Source organism: Mus musculus, chromosome 3 (genome assembly GCF_000001635.26).
Source record: "Mus musculus strain C57BL/6J chromosome 3, GRCm38.p6 C57BL/6J".
Lineage (NCBI taxonomy): Eukaryota > Metazoa > Chordata > Mammalia > Rodentia > Muridae > Mus > Mus musculus.
In genome coordinates this window covers 14,549,270-14,574,044 of record NC_000069.6, presented here as the reverse complement: position 1 = coordinate 14,574,044, position 24,775 = coordinate 14,549,270, and the positions used below count along the sequence as shown (strand labels likewise).

General features: G+C 37.7%; 1 protein-coding gene across 10 annotated transcripts in view; it reads right to left on the bottom strand.

The window, feature by feature from the left end:
* Positions 1-1,386: 1,386 nt before the first annotated feature.
* Positions 1,387-24,775, bottom strand: part of Lrrcc1 (leucine rich repeat and coiled-coil domain containing 1) — a 38,897-nt gene continuing 15,508 nt past the window's right edge. For 4 of the 10 annotated variants that reach the window (XM_006530089.3, NM_001163579.1, NM_001163580.1 and 1 more), the window contains 10 exons: positions 23,590-23,794; positions 22,518-22,657; positions 19,540-19,741; positions 16,671-16,856; positions 15,620-15,794; positions 14,654-14,817; positions 11,713-11,921; positions 11,484-11,621; positions 10,951-11,086; positions 5,742-8,312 (listed from right to left, as the gene is read on the bottom strand). In XM_006530089.3, coding sequence (XP_006530152.1) covers positions 8,190-8,312; positions 10,951-11,086; positions 11,484-11,621; positions 11,713-11,921; positions 14,654-14,817; positions 15,620-15,794; positions 16,671-16,856; positions 19,540-19,741; positions 22,518-22,657; positions 23,590-23,794 — 1,678 coding nt within the window. In that variant the 3' untranslated portion in view covers positions 5,742-8,189. Of the gene's footprint in view, positions 1,642-5,741; positions 11,087-11,483; positions 11,622-11,712; positions 11,922-14,653; positions 14,818-15,619; positions 15,795-16,670; positions 16,857-19,539; positions 19,742-22,517; positions 22,874-23,589; positions 23,795-24,775 lie in introns of those variants that run through there. The other 6 variants (XM_030252826.1, NM_028915.3, XR_001783753.2 and 3 more) reach the window with 5 other exon arrangements.

The following is a 24,775-nucleotide window of genomic DNA, read 5'->3' as shown; positions in this document are numbered from 1 at the left end:
ACCAAGTAATTGTTCAGTTGTGGAGAACATTCCATGAGGTGCTGAAAAGGTATATTATTTTGCTTGGGTTCTGCACATATCTGTTAAGACCATTTGGTTAATAACATAATAGCTCTATTATTTCTCTGTTTAGTTTATGCCTGCATTACCTATCCATTGGTGAGGGTGGGGAATTGAGGTCTCCTACTATCAATGAGTGAGGGTTGATGTGTGACTTAAGCTTTAGTAATGTGTCTTTTACAAATGTGGGTGCTCTTGCATTTGGGACAGAGATGTTGAGAAGTGAAATGGCATCTTGGTGGATTTCTCCTTTGCTGAGTATTAATTGTCATTCTGTATTTCTTTTGATTAACTTTGGTTTGAAGTCTATTTTGACAGATATTGGAACAGCTACACCAGCAAATTCCTTGGGGCCATTTTCTTGGAAAAAATTTTCTACCCTTTTACTCTAAGGTAATGTCTATCTTTGTTGTAGAGGTATGTTTCTTGTATGCAGGATAGATTTTGTTTTTGCATCCATTCTGTTATTCTGTGTCTTTTTATTGGGGGATTGAGTCCATTGTTATTGAAAAATGTCCAGGACCAAAGATTGTTAATTCCTGCTATTTCATTGAAGTGATTGTTGGTGGTTTTGTGTATATATGTGTTTGTATGTGTTTTGTTTCTTGAGATTTTAATTAAGGAACATTCTGCTATATATACTATGTCAGAAATTGATGTGAAATAAAATTAATACTATTTCTGTGTGTCTTATTTAGCTCATGTTACCATACTACATCAGAAACTGGTTATTTAAACTGAAAAATATTCTCACAGTTCAGGAAGCTGCAAGTCTAAGATACCAGATGACCAGAACTTTCTGAGTTCTGGTTAGGAACCTTTGGCTGGCAGGCAGATTTTTGCACTTTGTCTTTGAGTGGCTAGTGAATAGCTTTGACTATACACCCATGAAAACTTCACTCTCATGATGACAGCTAGTGGTAATGATCTTATAAAGCATCTCCAACTATCATAAGGGAGGAGAGGGCTGGAGGTTGGGGGGTGCATTAGAGTTTCAAAACATTAGTTTTGAGGAAGCATCCATACAATTTTCATTTTTTTCTACATTTTTCTACAATTTTCTGAGTAATTTTGTAAACACATTTTAATATAATAGTATAGATATTTTAAAAAGAGAAATATGACTATCAACTCTAAAATTTCAATTGGTAATTGTGGTTTTTAGAATAGAATATTCATTTGTTTAAATTTTCTGGGTCTCAAGTATAAATGTATTAACAAATTAGCAAACATTTCAATTAGCCATCAAAATCTTTTTGTTTTGTTGCCAGATATTGAATGTAAAATTACACTATTGTTTCCCTAATTTCAGAGAGAAAACTGTTATAAATGTAGACTTTTGCCTTTATTCTTTTATTTGTTGTAAAAACATTTCATAGATGTAAAATTTGTACACAATACATTTCAGTCTTTGTAGGTTGTAATATATAGAGCTGTGCAACTGTCATCAGCATAACCAAACACAGAACAATAAATGTCGGTGCTTTAGTCCAAGCTCTCAGAAGCACATCCGCAACTGAGATGAGAACATGACCTGGAGGGTGGTGTTTTTCAGTCTCAGTCGCCACGCGCATAGTCACCCTGTGAATAATGAACAGTAAAGTGAAAAATAATGATGTTTCTTTTTCCCCAAACATTGCTGAAAATGAGATTGATGGTGAAAAATCTAATACTGCTGGACCTTTTTGAAATTTCTGCTCATAATGTAATATTTAAAAACCAGAATACAAAAAAATCCTTTAAGATGCTACTACTGGTTGCTATTGCATACTGTTCACTTAACATATGTATTAAATGACTAAAACACCATGCTTCTAGTTTCAGTCTGACTTTGATTTCCCTCTTTTTTTTTTGGCTATAAAGGAGACAGTTCTCAAAAAAGAATCAACTTGCTACACACTTATGTGTTCTTTTTTGGAGAAAGGTCTCAGAGATCTTTACCTCAAGTCAGTGTTCAAACCAGTTTGCAAGCTTCAAGTCAGATGTTTGTGCACTTGCTAGTACAAAGGAACTAACATGTACTTCATTGACCTGTAGAATACATTCCAGCAATCTTTTAATAAATTTAGGTTAATCACATAGATTTGTTTGGACAAATACTGTGATGTGTTGTAATATTACTTAGTAATTTTCTGAACATTTTAGAAAATGACTATGTAATCCAGGACTGGGTTGAGGGATGAGTTGCAAGTATTTTGTAATAAAGAATAATTTGTTAGTTCACAGCTATGTTACAGTATGTGACATTTGTGGAACATCACATACACCATTTGCATATACACAGGATAAATTAAAAATGTGTATTCTGTTATAATATAGTAAATAGTTAAGAAAATAAGTTTTTATTTGATGGCAGTACCCTTTCTCTCTTTCCCTTTCTCTCTCTCTCTCTTTCTTTCTTTCTTTCTTTCTTTCTTTCTTTCTTTCTTTCTTTCTTTCTTTCTCTCTCTCTCTCTCTCTCTTTCTTTCTCTCTCTCTTTCTCTCTTTCTTTCTCTTCTTCTTCTTCTTCTTCTTCTTCTTCTTCTTCTTCTTCTTCTTCTTCTTCTTCTTCTTCTTCTTCTTCTTTTCTTCTTCTTCTTCTTCTTCTTCTTCTTCTTCTTCTTCTTCTTCTTCTTCTTCTTCTTCTTCTTCTTCTTCTTCTTCTTTTTCTTCTTCTTCTTCTCCTTCTCCCCCTCCCCTTCCCCTCTCCCTCCCCTCCCCCTCCCTCTCCTCCTTGCCACTCTCCCATCTGCAGGGGAAGACGTACTGAGGATTGAGGATTGAACCCAGAGCCCTGTGAACGCTAAATAAGTGCCCTAATACTGAGTTATGTCTTCAAGCATAACTGAGTGAGTTTTACTAAATCATCTTATTCAAAGATTATAGATGATATCAACGTTCAAAGGTTAGATCTCCCTTGAGCTAGTGGTCCATCAAAAGCTTCTATATCATAACTCTTTGTTGCCACACTTCTAAATTCAAGTTTGGCTATTTTTCCTTCAAATGCTCGCAGCATACAAACATTTACCTTCTGCATTTTCTAGGTTAAAAGATGTTTCCTTTTTTTTAACCTCCTCTCTCTCTCTCTCTCTCTCTCTCTCTCTCTCCCTCTCTCTCTCTCTTTTTAGATATTTTCTTTATTTACATTTCAAATGTTAATCCCTTTCCTGGTTTCCCCTCCAAAAACCCTCTATCCCTTCTCTCCTCCCTCTGCTCACCAACCCACACACTCCCACTTCCTGGCCCTGGCATTCCCCTACACTGGGGCATAGAGCCTTCACAGGACCAAGGGCCTCTCCTCCCATTGATGACCAAGAAGGCCATCCTCTGCTGCATATGCAGCTAGAGTCATGAGTCCCATCATGTGTTTTCTTTGATTGGCGGTTTAGTCCCTGGGAGCTCTGAAAAAGATGTTTCAAGGATAGTTAATCCTCTTATGATTAAATGCTCCTGCTCATAGCACTCATGACCGATGATGCAAAGGCCTTTGAAAGTCTATATCCAATAATTACAAACAGGAAGTACAGACTGTATTTACACATGGAATGTGTAGTGGAATGATTTTTAGTTTTATACTCTTCTGTTTTGCCTTTTCAAAGCTACTTACAAAAAGAGCATACATAGTATGTAACTAATTTTTCCTCCTCTGGAAGAGTGGAACTGAGAATGTTTTCCATTTTGACTTTTTTTTTTTTTCAAAGTAGCACTCATAGCAATGGTTTTCATCACGATATCCTCACATGTAGATGTCACTATTCTGGTTTCATTTATTATCCTCTTCACTGGTTCTCCTTGTGGCCTTCCCTTCTACAGCTGTTTCTTCCCCTTAGTCCTTCTGCTTTCCTATTATATGGATTCCATTACTCTATTTCCTGCCCCCTTAAGGTCTCTTCTTCATTACCCTCGTCTTATTTATGACTTTCAAATGTACATGCCTGCACATACATTCACGTATGCACCATTTTAAATTTAAGTTCTGTATATGAGAAGAAATGTATTTTTCTTTGAATCTGCTTATTTTGCTTAGCATTGATTCTAATTCCATACAGATGTGAATTTTCTTTCTTTACATCTGCATAAAATTCCACTGTGTTTATGTACTACATTTTCTTTATCCCTTCATCTATCAATTTCACAGTTGTAGTGACTAATACTGATAATCACCTGTACAGTGTGCTCAATTAGAGTCCTCTGGGTATATATCCAGGAGTGTATAGCTGTGTTCTATGGCGGGAATACCTCCATGCTTGATTTAAAAGTGCTTGCATCAAGTGACACTTCCAATTATTGATAAAGACTCCTCTTCTCAACATTTTCCTCTTCTCCACATCCTTACAGCAGTTTTTCTTTTCCTTTCTCATTCTTTCTCTTCCTTCCGCGTTTTTCTTTCTTTCTATATATATATATATATATATATACATATATATATATATTATGAAGGATGTTGGACACATTTTCAGGTACATATTGACAATTTAACCTATTTATTGGTTAAATGACTTGAATTTTTTGGTGCTAAACTTTCCTTGTTCTTCATGTACCTTTCAATTTAATCCCCTGCTTAATATGTAGTTACAAAGCTTCTGTTTTCCCATTTGGTAAGGTATCTTCTCACTCCCTCAGTTATTTCTTTGGCTGTGCAGAAACTTAATTTCATGTAATTCTTATTTTTAATACATCTTGGTTATTTCTTGTGCTATTAGAGTCTCTCAGAAAATGCTTGCATAGATTTATACTTTGAGATGCATTAGCTATGTTTTCTTCTGCAAGTTTCAATGGTGCAGATCTTACATTACATCTTGATCCACTTTTGCCCTGAGTTTTTGGAAGGTAGTTGATATTGACCTTCTTTCTTCTACATCTGTAAGCCAAATTTCCCCACTATCATTTGTAAAAGGGGCTGATGCTTCTCTAATGTTCATTTTTGAGAGCTTTATCAAATGTTAGGTGATTCTAGCTCTGGATTTACTTCTGAGTCCTCTGGCCTATTCCTTAGGTTCTACATGTTTATGTCAACGTTATGATGTTTTGTTACTGGGCTTTATTATGTAAGTGGAGATAAAGTATTGTTCATTTTACATTTTTCTGAAAAGGACTGCTTTAACTATTCAGAGTCTTTTGTGATTCCATGTGAATTTTAGGACTGTTTCTAGTTCTGTAAAGAATGTCATTGGGATTTTGATGGGGGTTGTATTGAATTTATATACTGCTTTTGATAGTATAGTCATTTTCATAGTATTAGTTCCTCCGATCCTTTAAATCTTTTGATCTTCGTGTGTCTTCAATTCTTTCTTTCGTATCTTAATTTTAATGGTATAGGTAATTTCACTCCTGGGTCACCTTTCTTCTTTCTTTACTTCATTTCCTATCTGTCTCTCTCCCGGGTCACCTTTCTTCTTTTATTCTTTGTCTCCCTTCCTTCCTTTTGCTCTTTCTTTCTCTGTTGTGGCACTGAAGGTTTTAAAATTGTGTTATATTTGTGTGTTCACACATGTGTGAGATCAGAGGACAATTTGTGGGAGTTAATTTTCTTCCACCATGTGAACCCAGGGGTCAAACTCAGGTACTCAAATTTAGCAGCAAGTGTCTTTACTAGCCGAACCATCTCACCAATGAGAATTTTAATCTTCACCTTCACTATCCTAGTACTTATTTGATAAATGAAGCCTTAAATCGTATTCGTACATAGAAATGATGCATATTGAAACATAAGAAATGTAAGTTTATTATAAGAAAACAAATTCAACAAAAATATAATGGAGGGGTTGGAGAGATGGAGGTAAGAGCACTCACTGGCTGCTCCTCTAGAGTCCCTAGGTTCAGTTTCTACCACCCACATGGCAGCTCACAACTATTTGCAATTCTGAGTCTAGGGCATCTAATATCATTTTCTGGTCTCCATGGGTACCAGCCACACACGTGGTACACAGACATATATGCAGGTTAAACATTCATATACAGAAAATAAGATAATAAGATAAAAAATATAGTAGAAACTTCTACTTAAACTCCAGCAGCCCAAAAGTCTATTCTTGTGGATAAAATGGAAAACCAGATTGTGGTCCCTTACTGAAGCTGATGCCATTGAAACCTATCTCTTGTTCCTAACAGTATGGAAAGCAGAAGAAAACTTCCAGCAGGCGAATAAGAGATAATTAGGACTACCCTATGAGTCCCACTCTTCCACATCTGCTTCTAGCATAGTATGCCCATAAATGGTAAGCCACAGGAGTTAGCCATAGTTATCAGTCTGGCAACTCAACCATTACCAGTTTTAGCAACTTTACTTTTACCCTACTCCATGTACATTTCTCTATTATTTGTCACAGAAATGTTTAAATGGCTTGTAATAATACTAACCTACAGATATGTGTCATTAGCTACAGAAGTGATACATAAAACTACTAGAGTTGGGAGCAGTGCTCTGTATTCCCGGACACCTTGACAAAGATGTGTAGAGTTAATCTGTTATCCTTGAAAACATTCAGGATCCTGCCCCATGCACAAATATATTGGGATTCCATTGGATAACAGTAGATTATCTTTTCTAGTTATTAAAGTACTCCACAGCCCTGTGAATCTAATATCACAGTTCAGGAGAAGTTCAGTGGTCTTGGGGAGGGGATCCTGATTTTGGGAATTGTGGTTAGTTGTATGAATAACTTCCAAATTGAGATGTAAGTACATATTAGAACCCAAGTTCATGCCATAGTATGTAAGTTCTAAGGTCATTAAGCTGAGGTACTTTTAAGTCAAGAATTTATATCTGAAGGTAAGTTGCTGGATTCTTGAAGAATCCCCTAGATTCAGAAAACTGAATAATTTATAAAACTGGTATTTCAGAGAATGTATGGATTATCTGATTCCTCCTGCCCCTGCTAAAAACAAAACCACAAAACAACAAAAAACTACACACACACACACATACAAACACAGTACAATCCAATCATAATCATACCATAATCTATCCTCCTATTATGAACTTCAGCATTCTATTCCTCCATCTCACAGATAGGGGAGCCCAGTGCACTGTCAATGTGGTAATAATTATGCAAGCATTCATGGAATGTTTGCCTCTATAGAGAACACCAAGAAGTCCACAGCCTTCCTGAAACATCCTCTGTATTACAACATCTATGTTCACAAATCTGTGCTAACTCAATTCCATGCTTACCATCAGACAGAAAACTTATGGATGCATGAACTTGGAAGTGTCAGGCAGGCACTGACCGGTTCAGGTAGGAATTAGACTACCAGCTACCACCTGACTGAAGCATGCAGCTCAGCTATAACAACACCATAAGACCTTCTCTTCAGGGATATTTAAATGTTATTTGGGTTCTATGTACTTTGTAAAATTTAGCTTATTAATGATATTAGTTTTGAATGTGTTATATTTTCTTCTTCTCAGATACAGGACAAGGTAAGGACATACATTTACCAACATAAGTGGTGATGACATTGAATTAGCAATATGAGACTAGACAGGAAGTGAAATGAGTGTTTCCAGTTGCAGAGTCAGAAGTCTCTTCACGCAATGAGTGGCACTGTGAATGACAGTGGGACTGCTGCACTCTTCTAGATCAGACAATATTTATAAAACTACAAATTTCACCTTTAATGAACAAATGCACCAGAAAAGATGAAACTGAGTCATGTGGAGATAGCTAAAGCTTTCTGAATGAGAACACATTTTTGATTATCCTATAGACTTACAATATTTTTCCTCTACATCTTAAAGACACTTTAAAAGAAGGGAGTCACATCAACTAATGGATAACCTGTAAATACAACTAGTTCTACATTAGCACAGGCTCAACAATGATTATTTTTGTATCTTTCCTTTGGTCAAATTGTAACATTCTGCAAGTCTGCAAGTAAGTGTGCAATTATCAACAAGGTATAGCACAGAGACACGAAAAGTGCTTTATGTCTAGTTATTATGATAGCTCCATCTAATAAACATAATTAATGCTTTATTATAAAAACACCACATATACAATATTTCATCAAGTCTCTTAAATCTATTCATAATGAAATGTGTAGAAAGAGACATTTCACAGTCACAGCAGTCACTACTGTTACAGTGTTTAATCATTTTGACAATAGGTCTGTTGGTCCGGTTCAACTAAACTTGTTCCCTCCAACATCACATTTCTTTCTGTATCTCACTTATAGCACAAGCAAGTTGCTTAATTTTTTCTTCCATCATTTTTTTGTTCTTGCATGTTTCGTCCAGAAGTCCTCGCATTTCGTCTTCAACTTGTTGAACCTAAACCAATGTATACATTTTACATTTTAATTTTCTAAAAATATTTTAAGTGCATTTTGAAAAGTCAACGATGTATTTTATGTACTCTATACGTTGTGATTCATTAAATGATGTTAGTAAGATGCAAGTTTTTTTCAAATGATAAAATGGAAAGCTATATAAAGTATTTTCATGTGTATTACCTATTTAGTCCTCATAAGATTCTCCTGCAAAGGATAAAATAATGTATTTTAACTGCATTTTGAGTTTTGAAAATGTGAAATTCCTATTTTCCAGAGAACAGAAACCTTGTTTTCTGATTCCATCATCCCATTGTCCTGAGCAATCAGTCAATGCTGAGTTTAACTTAAAACACCCAGCCTTAAAGACTTGGAACTCACACAACTTCCTCCCAAAGCAGTCTTTTCAATGTGGTCCCTCCAGCATTTCTAAAAGTTCTGGTGGGTTTTCTCTTTGAGATATAATTTTACCTTTTATTCTTAGCCCAGATTCCCCCAAGATCTGTATAATGCATACTACAGACCTTTGCTTGAAGCTTTCTTCTATTTAGCTCAACATGTCTGACAGATACAGCTACCGTGACAATCTTTTTCTGCTACTACATTCCCTTAACATAGATCTAAAAATTTCTTTTTTTCTTAGAAAATGAGTTTTCCTAAATTACTTATTTTTAAATTTTTTAAGATTTTATTATTTTATGTGTAAGAGTGTTTTGCCTGCATATATGCATGTTTTCCAAAAGCATGCTTAGGACCCATGGAGGTCAGAAAAGGGCATTGGATCTCTTGGGACTAGAGTTAAAGATGGCTGTGATCTGTCATGTGGATGCTGGTGATAGAACTTAGGTCCTCTTCACGAGTGACTAGTGCTCTTAAAGGCTGAGCTAACTCTCCAGCCCCAACTTCTCCTACTTTAAATTGTTACCTGGGTGTGGTGCCTCAAGATCTGTATACTTCCTATGCCTGGTTATTATTTTTAAGCTCTAGTTCTATTTTTCTAACAGTTTTTAAAAATGTAAAGTGATTTTATTGTTTTAGTACACAAGGCAAATGTATGCCATCAGAGCAGAGGCTGAGGAAGGCTCATATTTGCAGTTGGATGAAAGACCCACTTAAGCTTATAACAAGGAACCAATCGGTGAATCCAGCTCTATCAGAATCAGGTAGAATTTAGCATCCGTGTCCTTTATGTTCATCTCAGAGGCTTGGGAACAGCAATGCTTTCAATCTTCAGGACAATCAGGAGCAAGGCCTTTGGACTTAAGAATTCTCAAGAACTTATTACATCATGAAACAGACTTGGGCGGCACCAGGGAGTTTCTCAGAATCATCCTGAAAAGAAAGGCTTGTAACTTCTAATACAGCACAAACGTGAACGTGAGATAAAGCTCAGGTAGGAAGACTCTACTAAGTTTCCTATCTGTCAAAAACAACAGAAGAAATCATTTCTTTAACTCTTTACCAAATCATGTTGGTAGGAGGTCCAACATTATACTCAGTACTTTCAGTCAAAAGCCCAATTCATGTTTTATTTGGTATTGCCCACAGTACCTTTGTATCATGTTAAATAAAATACCTGAAATCATCACTGACTGCAAGTGAAATAACATGGTAATTATGCTCCTAACAATGGATTAAATAAGACTTTTCTCTTTCCTTGAAGAGTCCTAAGGGTAATTCTACCTGAAACACATTCTGACAATGGCTCTTTCCCTGTATCTAAACTTTCTTATGTGTTAGTATTGTCTGTATGCACGTTTGTGAATATGTGTGGAGTTCAGAATATAGCACTGGATCCTTCAGATCTAGTTATAGGCATTTACAGAGTGCAGCGACCTGGCTTGTCACATGGGTGCTAGGATCTAAACTCTGGGCCTCATAAAGAGCTCAGTGCTCATAACAGCTGAGCCATCTTTTCAGTCCCGTCTCCCCCCTTTTTTGGAGACGTCTTTCTGTTTAGCCCAGTCTGGCATAAATATCTGATCTTGTCTCATCCTGAGTACTGAGGTTACGGAATAAGCATGCACTATTTGCTCTCTGTTCTTGAATGCTTTTTGGTTGCTTATTTCTGTATCTTACACAACTTAGTTCTTTTTGTTTGCTTTTTCATTACCACTTGAAAATTGATGAAAAGTTCTTAAGTATCTTTGAATCTAGTGGATCTCAAAAAAGTGATCATATCAGAATATTTGAGTGATTGTTAAAATACCTTGATGGGACCCATTACCTTCATGAGGTTAAAGCCCATGATGTTTGCCTCAGAAGCACCAGAAACTCATCCAACTGACCAACCTGATTACTTAAACCCTAATGTGAGAACAGGGAAGAGATCACCGAGAGCTTTCTAAGGCAGTGGTAGATTGAACTTCCATTTTCCCTTTGCCCATGACCAAAGGATGTGCACGGGAGACTGCTAAGATCATAGAGTGGTGACAGCAGAGATTTAACTTACTACTCAGTTCCCTGGAGTTATTACCTGTTAATGACTGACATTTTGCTAAGATTCATAACTTTGACAACATGCTCTTTAAAGGTTATGTCATCAATATGTTCAGCCTTTTCTCTTTTAGTTTCCAAAAATCTAATTTGTTTAGCAATAATAATTTAACATTATTAAAGTAAATCTTAGCTTACTGTACCTTTAAATTTGCACAGTCAATATACTTCTGCTTCTCATTTGCTAGCTGCATTATTTCAGCTTGGTGCGCTTCCACAATCTCATCCACTTGTCTTCTAAAGGCATCATCCATGTTCTGAAGCTTTTCCATTGCATCCCTTTAAAAAGACAAAGAGGAGAAAATAACCGCTATGCATATGGACCCACAGAGATGAAGAGGGCTTCCTAATAAGAAGCTGTCTGCAGGCTCTGTTATTAATACCACTCTGCATCTTGAAATCAAAACTAATCAATTAAACTCTATTACCTATTTTTCACGGGAATTCAATGTTTCAGGTACTAGTCTATAACAAGAAACACATTTATATTCATATCTAATTATTATGGGAGAACTCTTAACTTTTTTATTTTAGAGGTATAGTGGAAATGACTTTCTTAATGAATTATGCCCTCCATATCTTTGGCATCGTCTTCTTTCTTTACATATATTTCACCCATTCCAGTGTAGTATATGTGTTTAAAGGGATTCCACATTCTCCATAACTTAATGCTTACTTTTGTAGCTCAAGACTTTTGTCTCTCTCTGCTTTCAGTTTCCTTTCCTTGTCTTCAAATTTTTCTTTTACTTCTTTTACTTGCATTTCAAGATGAGAGAGTAGTTCTCCTTTATCATGCCATTTCTTATTTAGTGTGCTAAAAAGACAAGAAATAACTTTAGAATTAAGTGAAGAACATGAAATCTTTCATGTAAACTTTTTTCTCACTGGCAAGTAGTGTATAATACCTGTAAGCTTTTCTGATTTCTTCAAGTTCTAATTCCTTTGCTTTCAACTGTTGCTTTAATTTTTCCTTTCTCTCATTGTGTCTCTCTAGTTTCTCAACTATAGAATCTAGTTGTGAAGACTTTTCATTAAGTTGCTCTTGAGAACACTTTTCGATGAGAGCGATCTGTTCTTGTAGCAATTTGATTTGCCCATCTTTTTCTTGTAAACTCTTAAAAAAAAACCACAGTACTTTATTTTAGACGTTGCATATAGGTATGAGTTAAGATCTAAAAGGAAATGGGATCATAGGATAAAAGGTGAGGACAACACAACATCTGTCCCAACACAGGGAGTAACTGGGACCAGCGGGACCCAGGCATGCAGGAAGGGTCTGTCAGACCAGTGGCATGGGTTCCTTCCAGTCTGTCTGGGCTGGTGCCCTGACCAGATCTTGGATGCAAACTCCGCAGCGAGTCCCACAACACACAGAGGAAGCTCCACGCCGAGGCACTCTAACATGCCCAGGATCACAGGATCACAGGAGCTTGATCACACCAGGATTTCAGGGTCCCAGAGACAGCTTGACTCTGAGGAGTTCTGACACACCCAGGATCACAGGAATGGCAGGCTCCAGTCAGACATAGACAGGGCAGGTATCACTAGAGATAACCAGATGGCGGGAGGCAATCTTAAGAACATAAGCAACAGAAACCAAGGTTACTTGGCATCATCAGAACCCAATTCTCCCACCATAGCAAGTCCTGGATACTCCATCACACCGGAAAAGCAGTATTCGGATCTAAAATCATTTCTCATGATGATGATAGAGGACTTTAAGAAGGAAAAAAAATAACTCCCTTAAAGAAATACAGGAGAACACAAGGTAAAAGGGTAGAAGCCCTTAAAGAGGAAACATAAAAATCCCTTATAGGAAAACACAATCAAACAGGTGAAGGAAATGAACAAAACCTTTCAGGATCTAAAAATGGAACTAGAAACAATAAAGAAATCACAAAGGAAAACTACCCTGGAGTTAGAAAACCTATGAAAGAGATCAGGAGTCATAGATGCCTGCATCACCAACAGAATACAAGAGATAGAAGAGAGAATCTCAGGGCAGAAGATACCATAGAAAACAGTGACACAACAGTAAAAGAAAATGCAAAAGGCTCCTAACCCAAAACATCCAGGAAATCCAGGACACAATGAGAAGACCAAACTGAAGGATAATAAGTACAGAAGAGAGCAAAGATTCCCAACCCAAAGGGACAGTAAATATCTCAACAAAATTATAAAAGAAACGTTCCCTAGCCTCAAGAAAGAGATGCCCATGAATATACAAGAAGCCTACAGAACTCCAAATAGACTGGACCAGAAAAGAAAACTCCTTTTGTCACAGAATAATCAAAACACCAAATGGCACTAAACAAAGAATTTTGAAAGCAGTAAGGGAGAAAGGTCAAGCCACATATAAAGGCAGGCCTATCAGAATCACACCAGACTTCTCACCAGAGACTATGAAAGCTCTAAAAGATCCCGAGCAGATGTTATACAGACCCTTAGAAACATAAATGCCAGACCAGGCTACTATACACAGCAAAACTCTCAACTACTATAGATGGAGAAACCAAGGTATTCTATGACAAAACTAAATTCACACAATGTTTCCATAAATCCAGCCCTACAAAGGATAATAGATGGAAAACACCAACACAAGGAGGGAAACTATACTCTAGAAAAAGCAAGAAAGTAGTCTTTCAACAAATCCAAAAGATAGCCACACAGACATCATTCCATCTCTAACAACAAAAATAACAGGAAGTAACAATCACTTTTCCTTAATATCTCTTAATATGAAAAGTGAGTGAGAGTGAATGTTCTGCTTGATATTTATAATTATTGTACCAATTTTGAAGAAGAGGACCTTGTAAGTTACTCTTTTTCTGAGATGAATGCTTTTCAAAATCATGATAGACGATGAACCAGAATCTTACCCTCACCTAATGTCTGTACCACCCTCCAAGCAGAACCATTGTTCACTAAAACAGTTGATGAATGGCTTCATGGATAGACCATCTTGATACACACACCATTTCTTAAATGAATGTAACCTGTTCCCTGCAGGCTGAGAATGACGACAATCACGCAAGTCAAATAGCTTTAACCATAGCAGGAAATACATATCCAAATATTCATGCCTTTAATTCATTCCTTGGCGCGGCAGAACTGTCAGAGCTTAGCTACTATGGAGGTAAAAATCATTTGGTAATGTGAGGGACATTGAAGTACAGCCTCATTACAATGAACTCCAATGTCCAAAACTTGTTCTTATTTTGGGTTTGTACCATAGTAGGAGCCAAGATTTTAAGCTTTACTAAAAATAAAACAAACAAACAAACAAAAATACTTTATCTATTTATGTTCATTTAATAACATGTCCATGATTTTTATGATTGGTATAAAAATATATTGTGTTGAATATAATAAAAAAAAGAGATGAAAAAAATTAGTACCACGACCATGAATGACACAAGAAGAAAAATAAAAAAAGGAAATGGACCATAAAAATATTAAATTTTCTGGTGCTTTCTAATCTTTGACTTATGACTCATATTTTGTTATTTCCCAGGCAGTAATAATAAGACAGTCTTGGTGCCACATGCCTTTAGTCCCAGCACTCAAGGCAGTAGCAAGATCTCCTTGAGTTTGAGGCTCGCTTGGTTCCTAGCCCAGCTAGGAATACACAGACCTGTCTCTAAAAACAGTAACAAACAGAAAAGTCAAAGTAAAATTCAAGTTCATCAGCACCAGATACTGCTTTTAAGAGCAACGCTGAGAAACTACAAAAGGAAACATGATATTCTTTTTGTCTTTAAAATCTACAACAGTCGAGGATCACAAAGATAATTATTTTCCAAACCTGCTACCAGCTCTTATCCCAAAGGAACATGTTAGACTTACGTCTTTTAGTTTCCGGATGGTTTCATTTTGGTCTTCAATGATCTTGCACTTTATTCTCAATGCATCACAGTCACTTTCATGGCTTTTTCTCAGAGATTCATTTTCTCTGCATAAACTTTCAATCTGGGCTTCTAATTTCCCACGACTCTGGGATAGTGTCGAGCCTAAGAAACAATCACTAGTTAGAAACTTAATACACCTTGGGGATTTTTGTACTTATAAAATGCCACCTAATAAAGTGGAAAACAAACAAACCAAAAAAACTGACCAAAAGTCTAAAGTATACAATAATGCAAATCAACAGAAGGAAAGTGTCTTAATCATCTGAGCTATTAAAAACTCTAATTAGGTAAAATGAAGCAAACAGTCACAGTAGAAATTACTATAAAATAAATAAGCAATGCTTTATTTTGACCACTAACTAATTATTCATAATTTTTAAGCTGTTAATGTCAAAACATATTATTTATTATTTTCTGCTATATAGCAGGTGGAAAGAAGACTAATGGTTTACATGAAATCTACAATGATTTTCATTCATGTACAATTTTATGTCTACCCATGCAAAATATGGAAAATGTTACGAATATGAATACTCATTTTAGATGCATTTAGTATTAATATAAACAACAGAATTACCACAGTATTCCATGAAGATATTCAACTTTAATATTTTTATGTTATCAGTGAAAAAGCTACTCTTGAGTGATGTCTCTCAGCCTCCAGAGCAGCAGCAGCTATAAGCATGTAGCTCCATGTCTGGCGACTTAAACACCTTAATTACTGAAAGCCTTACATCCCGAGACACTTGCTCCTGTCTGGCTGGTAAATGCCTACTTATCCTGTTAGACAACACACTCCTTTTAACTTAGCACTGGGAGCCAGGGAAACATCCTTTTTTCCCATCCCCAGATATACTGCTTTGTAATGGTGGCTATTTTCCATTGAAAAACTTGAGACTCTTACTCTGACATGCCAGTTCCTGTCCCCATACTTTTCTCTCAGTCCGTAAGCCATAAATCAGTGACTCTTTGGCTGCCAGCTCAGAAATCAGCTGGGTTTTTTCATGTTTGAGAAGTTCTATTTGAATGCTCTTCTGCTTGTCATCTTCAATCAAAATTTCAAGAGTGTTGATTTGATTCTGTATACCCCAAACACAAAACACCAATTATTTCACTTCATTATAAACATTAACATTATATATGCTATAAATTACTAAAATAGTTCTTTTGGTATCTTATGAAAAAGATGTTCTTTAAGCAATTAAAAAGTAAAGATTACCAAATTTTACACCAAAAGTTTTAAGATATACACTATAAAACAAAATGCTAACATTTAAAAGGCCTACTTTTTAACATTGAGTTGTATTCCATATTTGTAAGAGAAAAACTGAATCTGTAATTGTCAAAAATTTTCATGAAATATTTAAATCAACAATCTATAATTTATTTTCCAGAAGTTGAGTTCTTAGGTGAAATAGCACAAATAGTAAGAGATATTTTAAAACCTATTGTCCTTGTGTACCTGAAAATACCATTACCACCATCCATTTAATACTAGTAATCTGAGTAGTGTTTCTCAAAGCTTTTCAGGATCACTTTCCAGCCTCTGTCTTAATATTGTACAACTGGTGACAACTATACAGAATAAATTTACTAAGTATTTATTCACATATTTTTATTTTTGAGACAGGGTCTCACTGTGTAGACCTGGTCTGTCTGGAACTTGAAATGAATGTAGACTCCAATGGATTCGAACCCACAGTGATCCATCTTCCTGCCTCTGCCTCCCTATAGCTGGGGCTGAAGGGGTGTACCACCATACCTAGCACTCTTAAAATATTTTGATGAAAGCAGTATCATCTATGAAATTGTGAATCTCATTAGGTATACGTTCATTATGAACACCAACTGTATAAATAATACAGTCTCAGAGTTACTCCTGAGTCCTTCCTAAAAGTCACTGCTCACACGTGAGATGATGTAAGCCCCAAGGAAAGCACACTGCAGATCCCTGCCTGTAAATTGGCTGCTGCTTCCTGCTTCAGTTTGCAGACTTCGGAGAGCTTTGTCTTCTGTTCCTTCACCATACATGTCAGATCTTTAATTAAAGAAGACGACTCATTTTCTTTACGCTGAGCCCAAATAAGAGCATGTTTACTCTTCGCTAACTCAGTCGCAACATCTTCAAAGCCATCCTGAACCTGTATTTCAAAATCATATAAACAGAAGCTTTCCACATAGAAAATACTTGCTTTTAGAAATAGTTTACATTTTTCATTTTAAAACTTTTAAGTTTTAGTAAAACAAAACTCAAGAAACCTAGGGGGTTTGCTACTCATTTGCTCAGTTACTCAGGGAATTAACTACTGAATGTAAGACCACGATTCATTTGTATGACACATAATCACCGAGCAATGATCAGTACTACAATGATCAGTGGATGAAACAGACTAATCTGTCTGCTAGTAGGCAGGGACTAGCAATATAGCAATATGAACAATCTATGCACTATGAAACTATATAGAAAGCCCATGCCTTTACTGAGAAAAGCTTAGAGGGATATACAGTATTTTTTTTCAATTTTTAAAAGATTTTTTTTATTATATGTAAATACACTGTAGCTGTCTTCAGACACCCCAGAAGAGGATATCAGATCTCATGGTTGTGAGCCATCATGTGGTTGCTGGGATTTGAACTCAGGACCTTCAGAAGAGTAGCTGGAACGCTTAACTGCTGAGCCATCTCTCCAGCCCTTCAATTTTTTATTAGATATTTTCTTCATTTACAATTCAAATGGTATCCCAAAAGTCCCTTATACCCTCCCCCAACCCTGCTCTCCAAACCACCCAGTCCCGCTTCCTGGCCCTGGTATTCCCCTGTATTGGGGCATATAATCTTGGATGCACAGTATTTTAAGGGGAATGTTTAACTTTAGTGAACATTATTATCAAAGGTTTATCAGGGAATAAAAGGCTGTAAGGCTGTAGGGAAGGTGTTCCAGGAAGGAAGGTGCTTCAAGTCCCAGTACAAGGTGTGATGACATGAGAGTCGCATGAGTGGGGAGATGACAGAGCATGAAATCAGATAGAATACAAAGAGTTTGGATTATCATTCTGAACAGAAGTGTCTGAGGAATGGTATAACTGCTAATTTACACATTCTAACACAAAGGTGGTAAGAAAGAAGACTATTTTAAAAATATAGTTATTATAAGAAGCTCTTGAGGTTATGGAATATCAGAAAAAGAGGAGAAAGAGGAACATTAGTTTTTCACACAAGCACTCAGAAGCCTGGGAATAGCATTAATTAGAGATGGAAAGACTTGAAGTAAATGTGGAAGAATTTCAGTTCAAGAGAAATGCTAACTAGTAAAAGGTGAAAGATTTATACCCACCTATTAAAAATAATGACATCCTGAAATTTGCAGGAAAATTGATGAACCAGAAAAGATCATCGTGAGTGGGGTAACCCAGAACCAGAAAGACAAATGTGGTATGTAATCACTTTTAAGTAGATACTAGCCATAAAGTATAGGATAACTACATTATAATCCACAGACCCAAAAACGTTAAGTAACAAGGAAGGCCCAAGAAGGACACTTGACTCTCACTAAGAAGGGGAAAAAGAACAAGACATGGAACTGGGTAGTGGAGGACAGAGGGAGAGAATTGGGAGAGACAACTTGAACTGGTGGTGATGGTGGATCTCTAGGACAAGCTAGAAACCTAGACCAATGGAAACTCTCAGGAATCTATGAGGGTGACCCTAGCTAAGACTTCTAGCAGTGGGGGATACAAAACCTGAAACAGCCATCTCCAGTAACCAGTAAAGACTTCCAATGGAGGGACTGGAACATCAACCCAGCCACAAAACCTTAGACCCACAATTTGTCCTGCTTACAGAATGTGCAGGGTAAAGATAGTATAGAAATTGAGGGGATGGCTGTCCAAAGACTGACTCAGCTTGAGACCCAAGCCATGACAGGGGACCTACCCCTGACACTGTGAATGATACTCTGCTATACTTGCAGACAGGAGCCAGCATAACTGTCATCTGAGAGGCTTCACCCAGCCGCTGATGGAAACAGATGCAGACACACAGCCAAACATTAGGGGGAGCTTGGGAAATCCTATGGAAGATGGAGAGGAAGGATTGCAGAAGCCAGAGAGGGCAAGGACACCACAAGAAAACTCACATACTCAACTAACCTGGGCCCAATGGGGCTCAGAGACTGAACCACCAAACAGATAGCATGCATGGGATATACCCGGGTCTTCAGCACATACATTAACAGTTCTGCAGCTTGGTCTTCATGCTAACTCCTAACATCAGGAGCAGGGGCTGTCTCTGATGCTGCTGCCTATCTTTGGTCCCTTTCCTTAATTGAGCTGCCTTGTCTAGCCACAATAGAAGAAGATGCACTTAGTCCTACTCCAACTTGATTTGCCAAGGTGGGCTGATATTACGGGAGGCCTCCCCATATCTGAGGAGAAAGAAAGGATGAGGAGAGGGGGATGGGAGAGGAAGGAATGAAAGGAGAGGAAGGGGAAACTGTGATTGAGATATACAGTAAGTTAATATTAATAAAGAAATACTAATTAGACAGTGGGAAACCTTTGGCCTGGGAACAGATTAGAGATTGTCAGCTTTGCTGGTCCCTGATGTACAAATATAGGTTTCCCATTCCTCTCCTGATTCTCACTTTAGATCCCCACTTATTACCATAATTAGTTTTCCCAACAGCAATAAAAATTAGCTATTGTCATATGAGGAGATAAAAACTCTAAGAATTCATTGTTTTAAACATCATATAGTCATCTCATTTTGGGTGGGATTCCAAAATGTGGTCCTTTTATCAGTAGAGAGCTAGATATCAATTCTTACATCTTTAAATCTTCTAGCTTCAACAGTTAAAGCAATACGGAACTCATTTTCTAAGTCCAAATACTGCTGGTTTAATATATCAATTTTTTCTTGGTATTCTTTTACTTCTTGCTCATGTTTTCGTTCTTCTTTGCATAATCGTTTAGTTAATGCATCCTGGAACTCAGCATCAGTGAAAAACTGCCGAGTTTCAATTTCTTGCCTGAAATGAAAACCAAAGCAATGTGGTTCACATTAATAAAAACTCAGTGGTCTTAAATGGTGCTGGCAGTTGATATGTAGAAAAATGAAAATATATCCACATTTGTCACCTTGCACAAAGCTCAAGTCCAAGTGGATCAAGGACCTCAACATAAAATCAGATACACTGAATCTAATAGAAGAGAAAATGGGAAAGAGCCTTGAACTCATTGGTATAGGGGTTGGGAGGATTTCCTAAACAGAACTACAATGGCTCAGGCTCTAAGATCAAGAATTGATAAATGAGACCTCATGAAACTGGAAAGCAAAGAACATAGCCAATAGGACAAATCGGCAACCTACAGATTGGAAAAAAAAAAAAAACTTCACTAACCACATATCGGATAGAGAGCTAATATCCAAAATATATAAAGAACTCAAGAAGCTAGTGTCCAAAAATACCCAAACAACCCAATAAAAAATGTAGTATAGAAGTAAACAGAGAATTCACAACAGAGGAATCTCAAATGATCTAGAAAAACCTAAAAAAATGCTCAAAGTCCTTAGTGATCAGGGAAATGAAAATCAAAAGGACCCTGAGATTCCACCTTACACCAATCAGAATGGCTAAGATCAAAACTTCAGGTGACAACATATGTTGCTGAGGATGTAGAGAAAGAGGAACACTCCTCCATTGCTATTGCAAGCTGGTACAATCACTCTGAAAATCAATTTGGAGGGCCCTCAGAAAATTCGAAATAGATCCAGCTATACCCATTCTTGGGCATATACCCAAAAGTAGAACATATGCCCTACCATACCACAGGGGCATGTGTTCTACTATGTTCATATTGGCCTTATCTGTGATATCCAGAAGCTGGAAACAACCCAGATGTCTCCCAAAGGAAGAATGGATACAGAAAGTGAGGATCATTTACACAATGGAATACTGTTCAGCTATTAAGAACAAGGACATCATGACTTTTGCAGACCAATGGATAGAACTAGAAAATATCATCCTGAGTGAGGAAACTCAGACCCAGAAGGACATGCATGGTATGTACTCACTAATACGTGGATATTAGCCCAAAATACAGAATACCCAGGTTACAATCCACAGAACTCAAGAAAGTTAACAAGCCAAAAGGCCCAAGTGAGAATGCTTCAATTCCACTTGGGAGGGAGACGAAAGCAATCACAGGAGGCAGAGGGAAAGGGAGAGGGAACTAAGTGGGAGAGGGAGGGAAAAGGGGGAAAATGATCAGGTATTGCTGGGGAGGGCAGGAGAGAAGTCCTGAAGGCCAGCAGAATAAATGGACATATGCAACCTCAGGAGTGGGAGGTAGGAGGTTGGGGGACCCTCTAGAATGTACCAAAGACCTGGGAGGTGAGAACCTCTCAGAACTCAAAGGGAGGGACCTTAGATGAATACCCATCAGTGGGGAAAGGGAACTTGTAGAGTCCACCTCCAGTAGAAAGACAGGGCATCAAATGAAGTGCTGTTATCCCACAGTCAAAAGCACTGACCCAGAATTGTTCCTGTCTAAAAGAACTGCAGGAACAAAAATAGAGAAGAGACTGAGGGAAAGGATGCCCAGTGGCCAGTCCAACTTGGGATCCATCTCATGGGGAGGCTCCAAGGCCTGACACTATTAGTGATGCTATGTTGTGCTTACAGACAGGAGCCTAGCCTGGCTATCTTTGAGATACCCAACAAGCAGCTGACTGAGACAGAGGCAGTCACTTACACCTAACCAATGGACTTTAGTCAGGGACCGCAGTGGTTGAATTAGGGAAAGGCTGGAAGAAGCTGAGGAGGGTGACCCCATAGGAAAATGAGCAGCCTCAATTAACCGGGAACCCCTGAGATCTCTGACACTGAGCCACCAACCAGGCAGCATACAGTAGCTGGTATGAGGCCCCAACACATATACAGCAGAGGACTGCCTGGTCTGGCCTGAGAGAAGATGAGCCTAACCCTAGAGAGAGGCCTTGGGGAGTTGAGTGGCCTGGTGGGGGTCAGGTGGGGACATCCTCTTGGAGACAGTTTGGGAGGAGGAAGGGGTTGAGGAACTGTGGGGCGGTGAACTGGGAAAGGGATAATGACTGTATTGTAAAACATTCAAAGTCATACACAAACAAACAAACAAACACCAAAAACCCCTCGATGTTCTTTAAAGAGCTACTGACATTTTGCATTACCCAAGGTTAATGAAAAACAGGTTTCTTTTTTTAAAATCACAGAAATGCTACTTAGGTAGACAGAAAAAGTTTATGGTCTACTGTTGTGGCAGAATAAATTCTGATTAATTTTACAAGAGTTACTTGGAAGCCAATTAGCACGGCTTCCTCTCTCTATGATGAACCATTTTTGGTCAAAACCAAGGTGCATTATTACAAGCCCCTTTCACACGACACCAAAGTCACATGTTTGTTTTGTTAGCTCCTAGCTACTTCTATAGGACTGAATCTAATACAGATGCAAACAGGCTATTTTCCATGAGTTAATTCTGATTTTAATCTTTCTCTCATTATACTGATTGATGGATTGCCCGTAGCTGTGTCATGCATTGGAGGCACAGGGCAACATGTGGGAGTTGGCTTTCTTCCTATCATGTGGATCCCAGGAACCACACCCTGCAAGCTTGGGGGCTAAACCATTGTGCCTGCTCTCCATGGGTTAATTCTGCCAGATTTCACCAGTGGTCAATCACTGGGTGAGGAAGATCAAGGAAAGAGCCAGAAACTCCCTTTTATACTTTTAAATGGTAGTACTGTCTTGATACGTGTTCACTCACCTGTGTTCCTGCTCTTTCAACGCCAGAAGTTCATGAAGTTGTTGCACTTGCTGCTTTTCTTGGTGAAGAGAAGTTCGAAGTAAGTTTATTTCTCGATCAGCAGCTGAGGCTTTGAGCTCCACCTCTTGGATCAGTCTTATCTGAGTGAAGTACACATGATCAGAGCTTACACAACCATGCCCCTGCTTCTAGGTCTTATCCTTAGCCAGGTCCTAGCTTCATTCATCATCACAGCTCTTACACAGCCATTCCCTTGCTTCTAGTTTCTATTTGGTTGTTCTGTTTAAAGACCAAGGGCAGTTTCATTAGTTTAGAAGAAAGCCTCAGGGCAGGTAAGATGGAGATCGTCCAGCTGTCTGAAGGAGAAAGATGGAGAACAGGAAGAGAAAAAGTTAAAGGAGTTATGTCTTAGAGTTAGGCCTGGGGGTCAGGCAGGAGGCCAGCCAGCCACATGGTGAGTGAGAGGTAGCTTTGGGGAGTGCTGAAACTGACAGTGTTAGGGACGCATGCCCAGACTCAGGCCAGTATCTGGAAGAAGAAGGGGAAACAAAAACAGGAAAGAAAATGGCAAAGTCCTTACAAAGACTGGCCTACCTCAGAGCTTCAAGGCCACCCAGTAATGGTCCATGCTTCTATTTTAATACCAGCTCCTCTAAATGTTCATTAAATCGCATGGCCTAACAACTAAGCTATTTTCAAACTTTACTGAATTAAGAATGGCATTGCCAATGTAGTAGCATCAATTGTACTGGCATGAATTACTGTTGAATACATTTTTTGACATGAATTCCATGTCAATAGCATGAAACTGAAAGTCTTTCAAGTACTCCACGGATCTGCAAGCTGTCTCTCAAAAAACATGAACCTATCTCCCTGTAATATTTCTACCACTCTTACAATTCTTTCTACAAGTATTGGCCGAATAAAGATGTAATCCGAAGGCTGCATGATTGCGATATCAAAAACAACAGTGACTTAATTTCTGCATACAGCCTGACATCTTTTGAGCTTACGATGCTATGTAATTAGTTTTAGGGGAAGCCATCAATCCGTTCTATCCACTGAGGGATACCTGTGCCGCCTGCTGCTGTGCTTTCTGCTTCTCCATTTTTTCCAATGCCCTTTCCAGGGTTCTCAGGTGTCTGATGTGATCTTCCTGTTGATCTCGCGCTTTCATTAATTCAATAGTTAGTTTTTTAACTTCATTTTGAAGTCTGTGAACTATAATTTCAAGTTGAGCCTTGCAATGTCTCTCCTTAAAAATAGCATCCTTTAGTCTGGAACATAAATTATATAACAATAATAATAACAATGTTACATGTTTAAAAATAATGAAAATTATAATCAATGTTAAGGCTTAAAACAGTAATCTATATCTGAGGTATTGTCAAACTCTAATTATATTTTTAAAAAAAAGGCTACAAAGCAGTATATGCCTTTGTCCCAACCCTGAAAATAACGCTTTGATGTAAGGGAAAAACATTCATCATAAACTAAAGAAATTTACATAAACTTTCATTATTTCACAGCAACAGTTTACTCCTAGTGTTTCAGTTTTGAGCTAGATGTGAATTTTTAAAATGCATTCAGTATAAATAAGTTATAGTCACTGCCCTCAAAGAGCTCAATATCAGGCAGAGAAAACTGGCTTGGAATCTCTGAATCATCTACGAGATGTAAGTGCTATATAAGTACCTGGTCAATTTTGACTTCCTCCTATCTTCCTCAGACCAAAGTACTGATCCCAACGTTGTAAGTGCTAGAACATTTTGCTTGCAATTGAAAACTTAGGTTACGTAAACAAATAGGGAATGCTTACTGGTGCACATAACCAAACTTAGATAGACTGGCTGGTGCTCTTCTGAGACACAGCTGAAACCAAGCACTGAATCCCATTAGGCTTCTATTCCACAGTTACGTCTCAGGAACTGGTTTCAGCTTTTCCTAGCGTGTCTTTGTATTTGTAATGTGACAAGCAGTTAAAGGCAAGCCACAAACACACTTGGGTTCTTATTCTTTTAAACTTCTTATTATTTGGATTTGTATATGTGTGTGGACGCCTGTGCATGCATGAAGGTCAGAGAACAATTTTCACACACAGGTCTCTCCTTTCATTGTGGGTTCTAGAATTGAATTCAGGTTGTAAGGCTTGTGTGGCCTTACAACCCCACTAAGCCATCCTATAAGCCCTGGGTTTACATTCTAACAGTCACAATAGGAATGATCTTTGCTTAACTCAACTTAGAAGAGCCATAAGA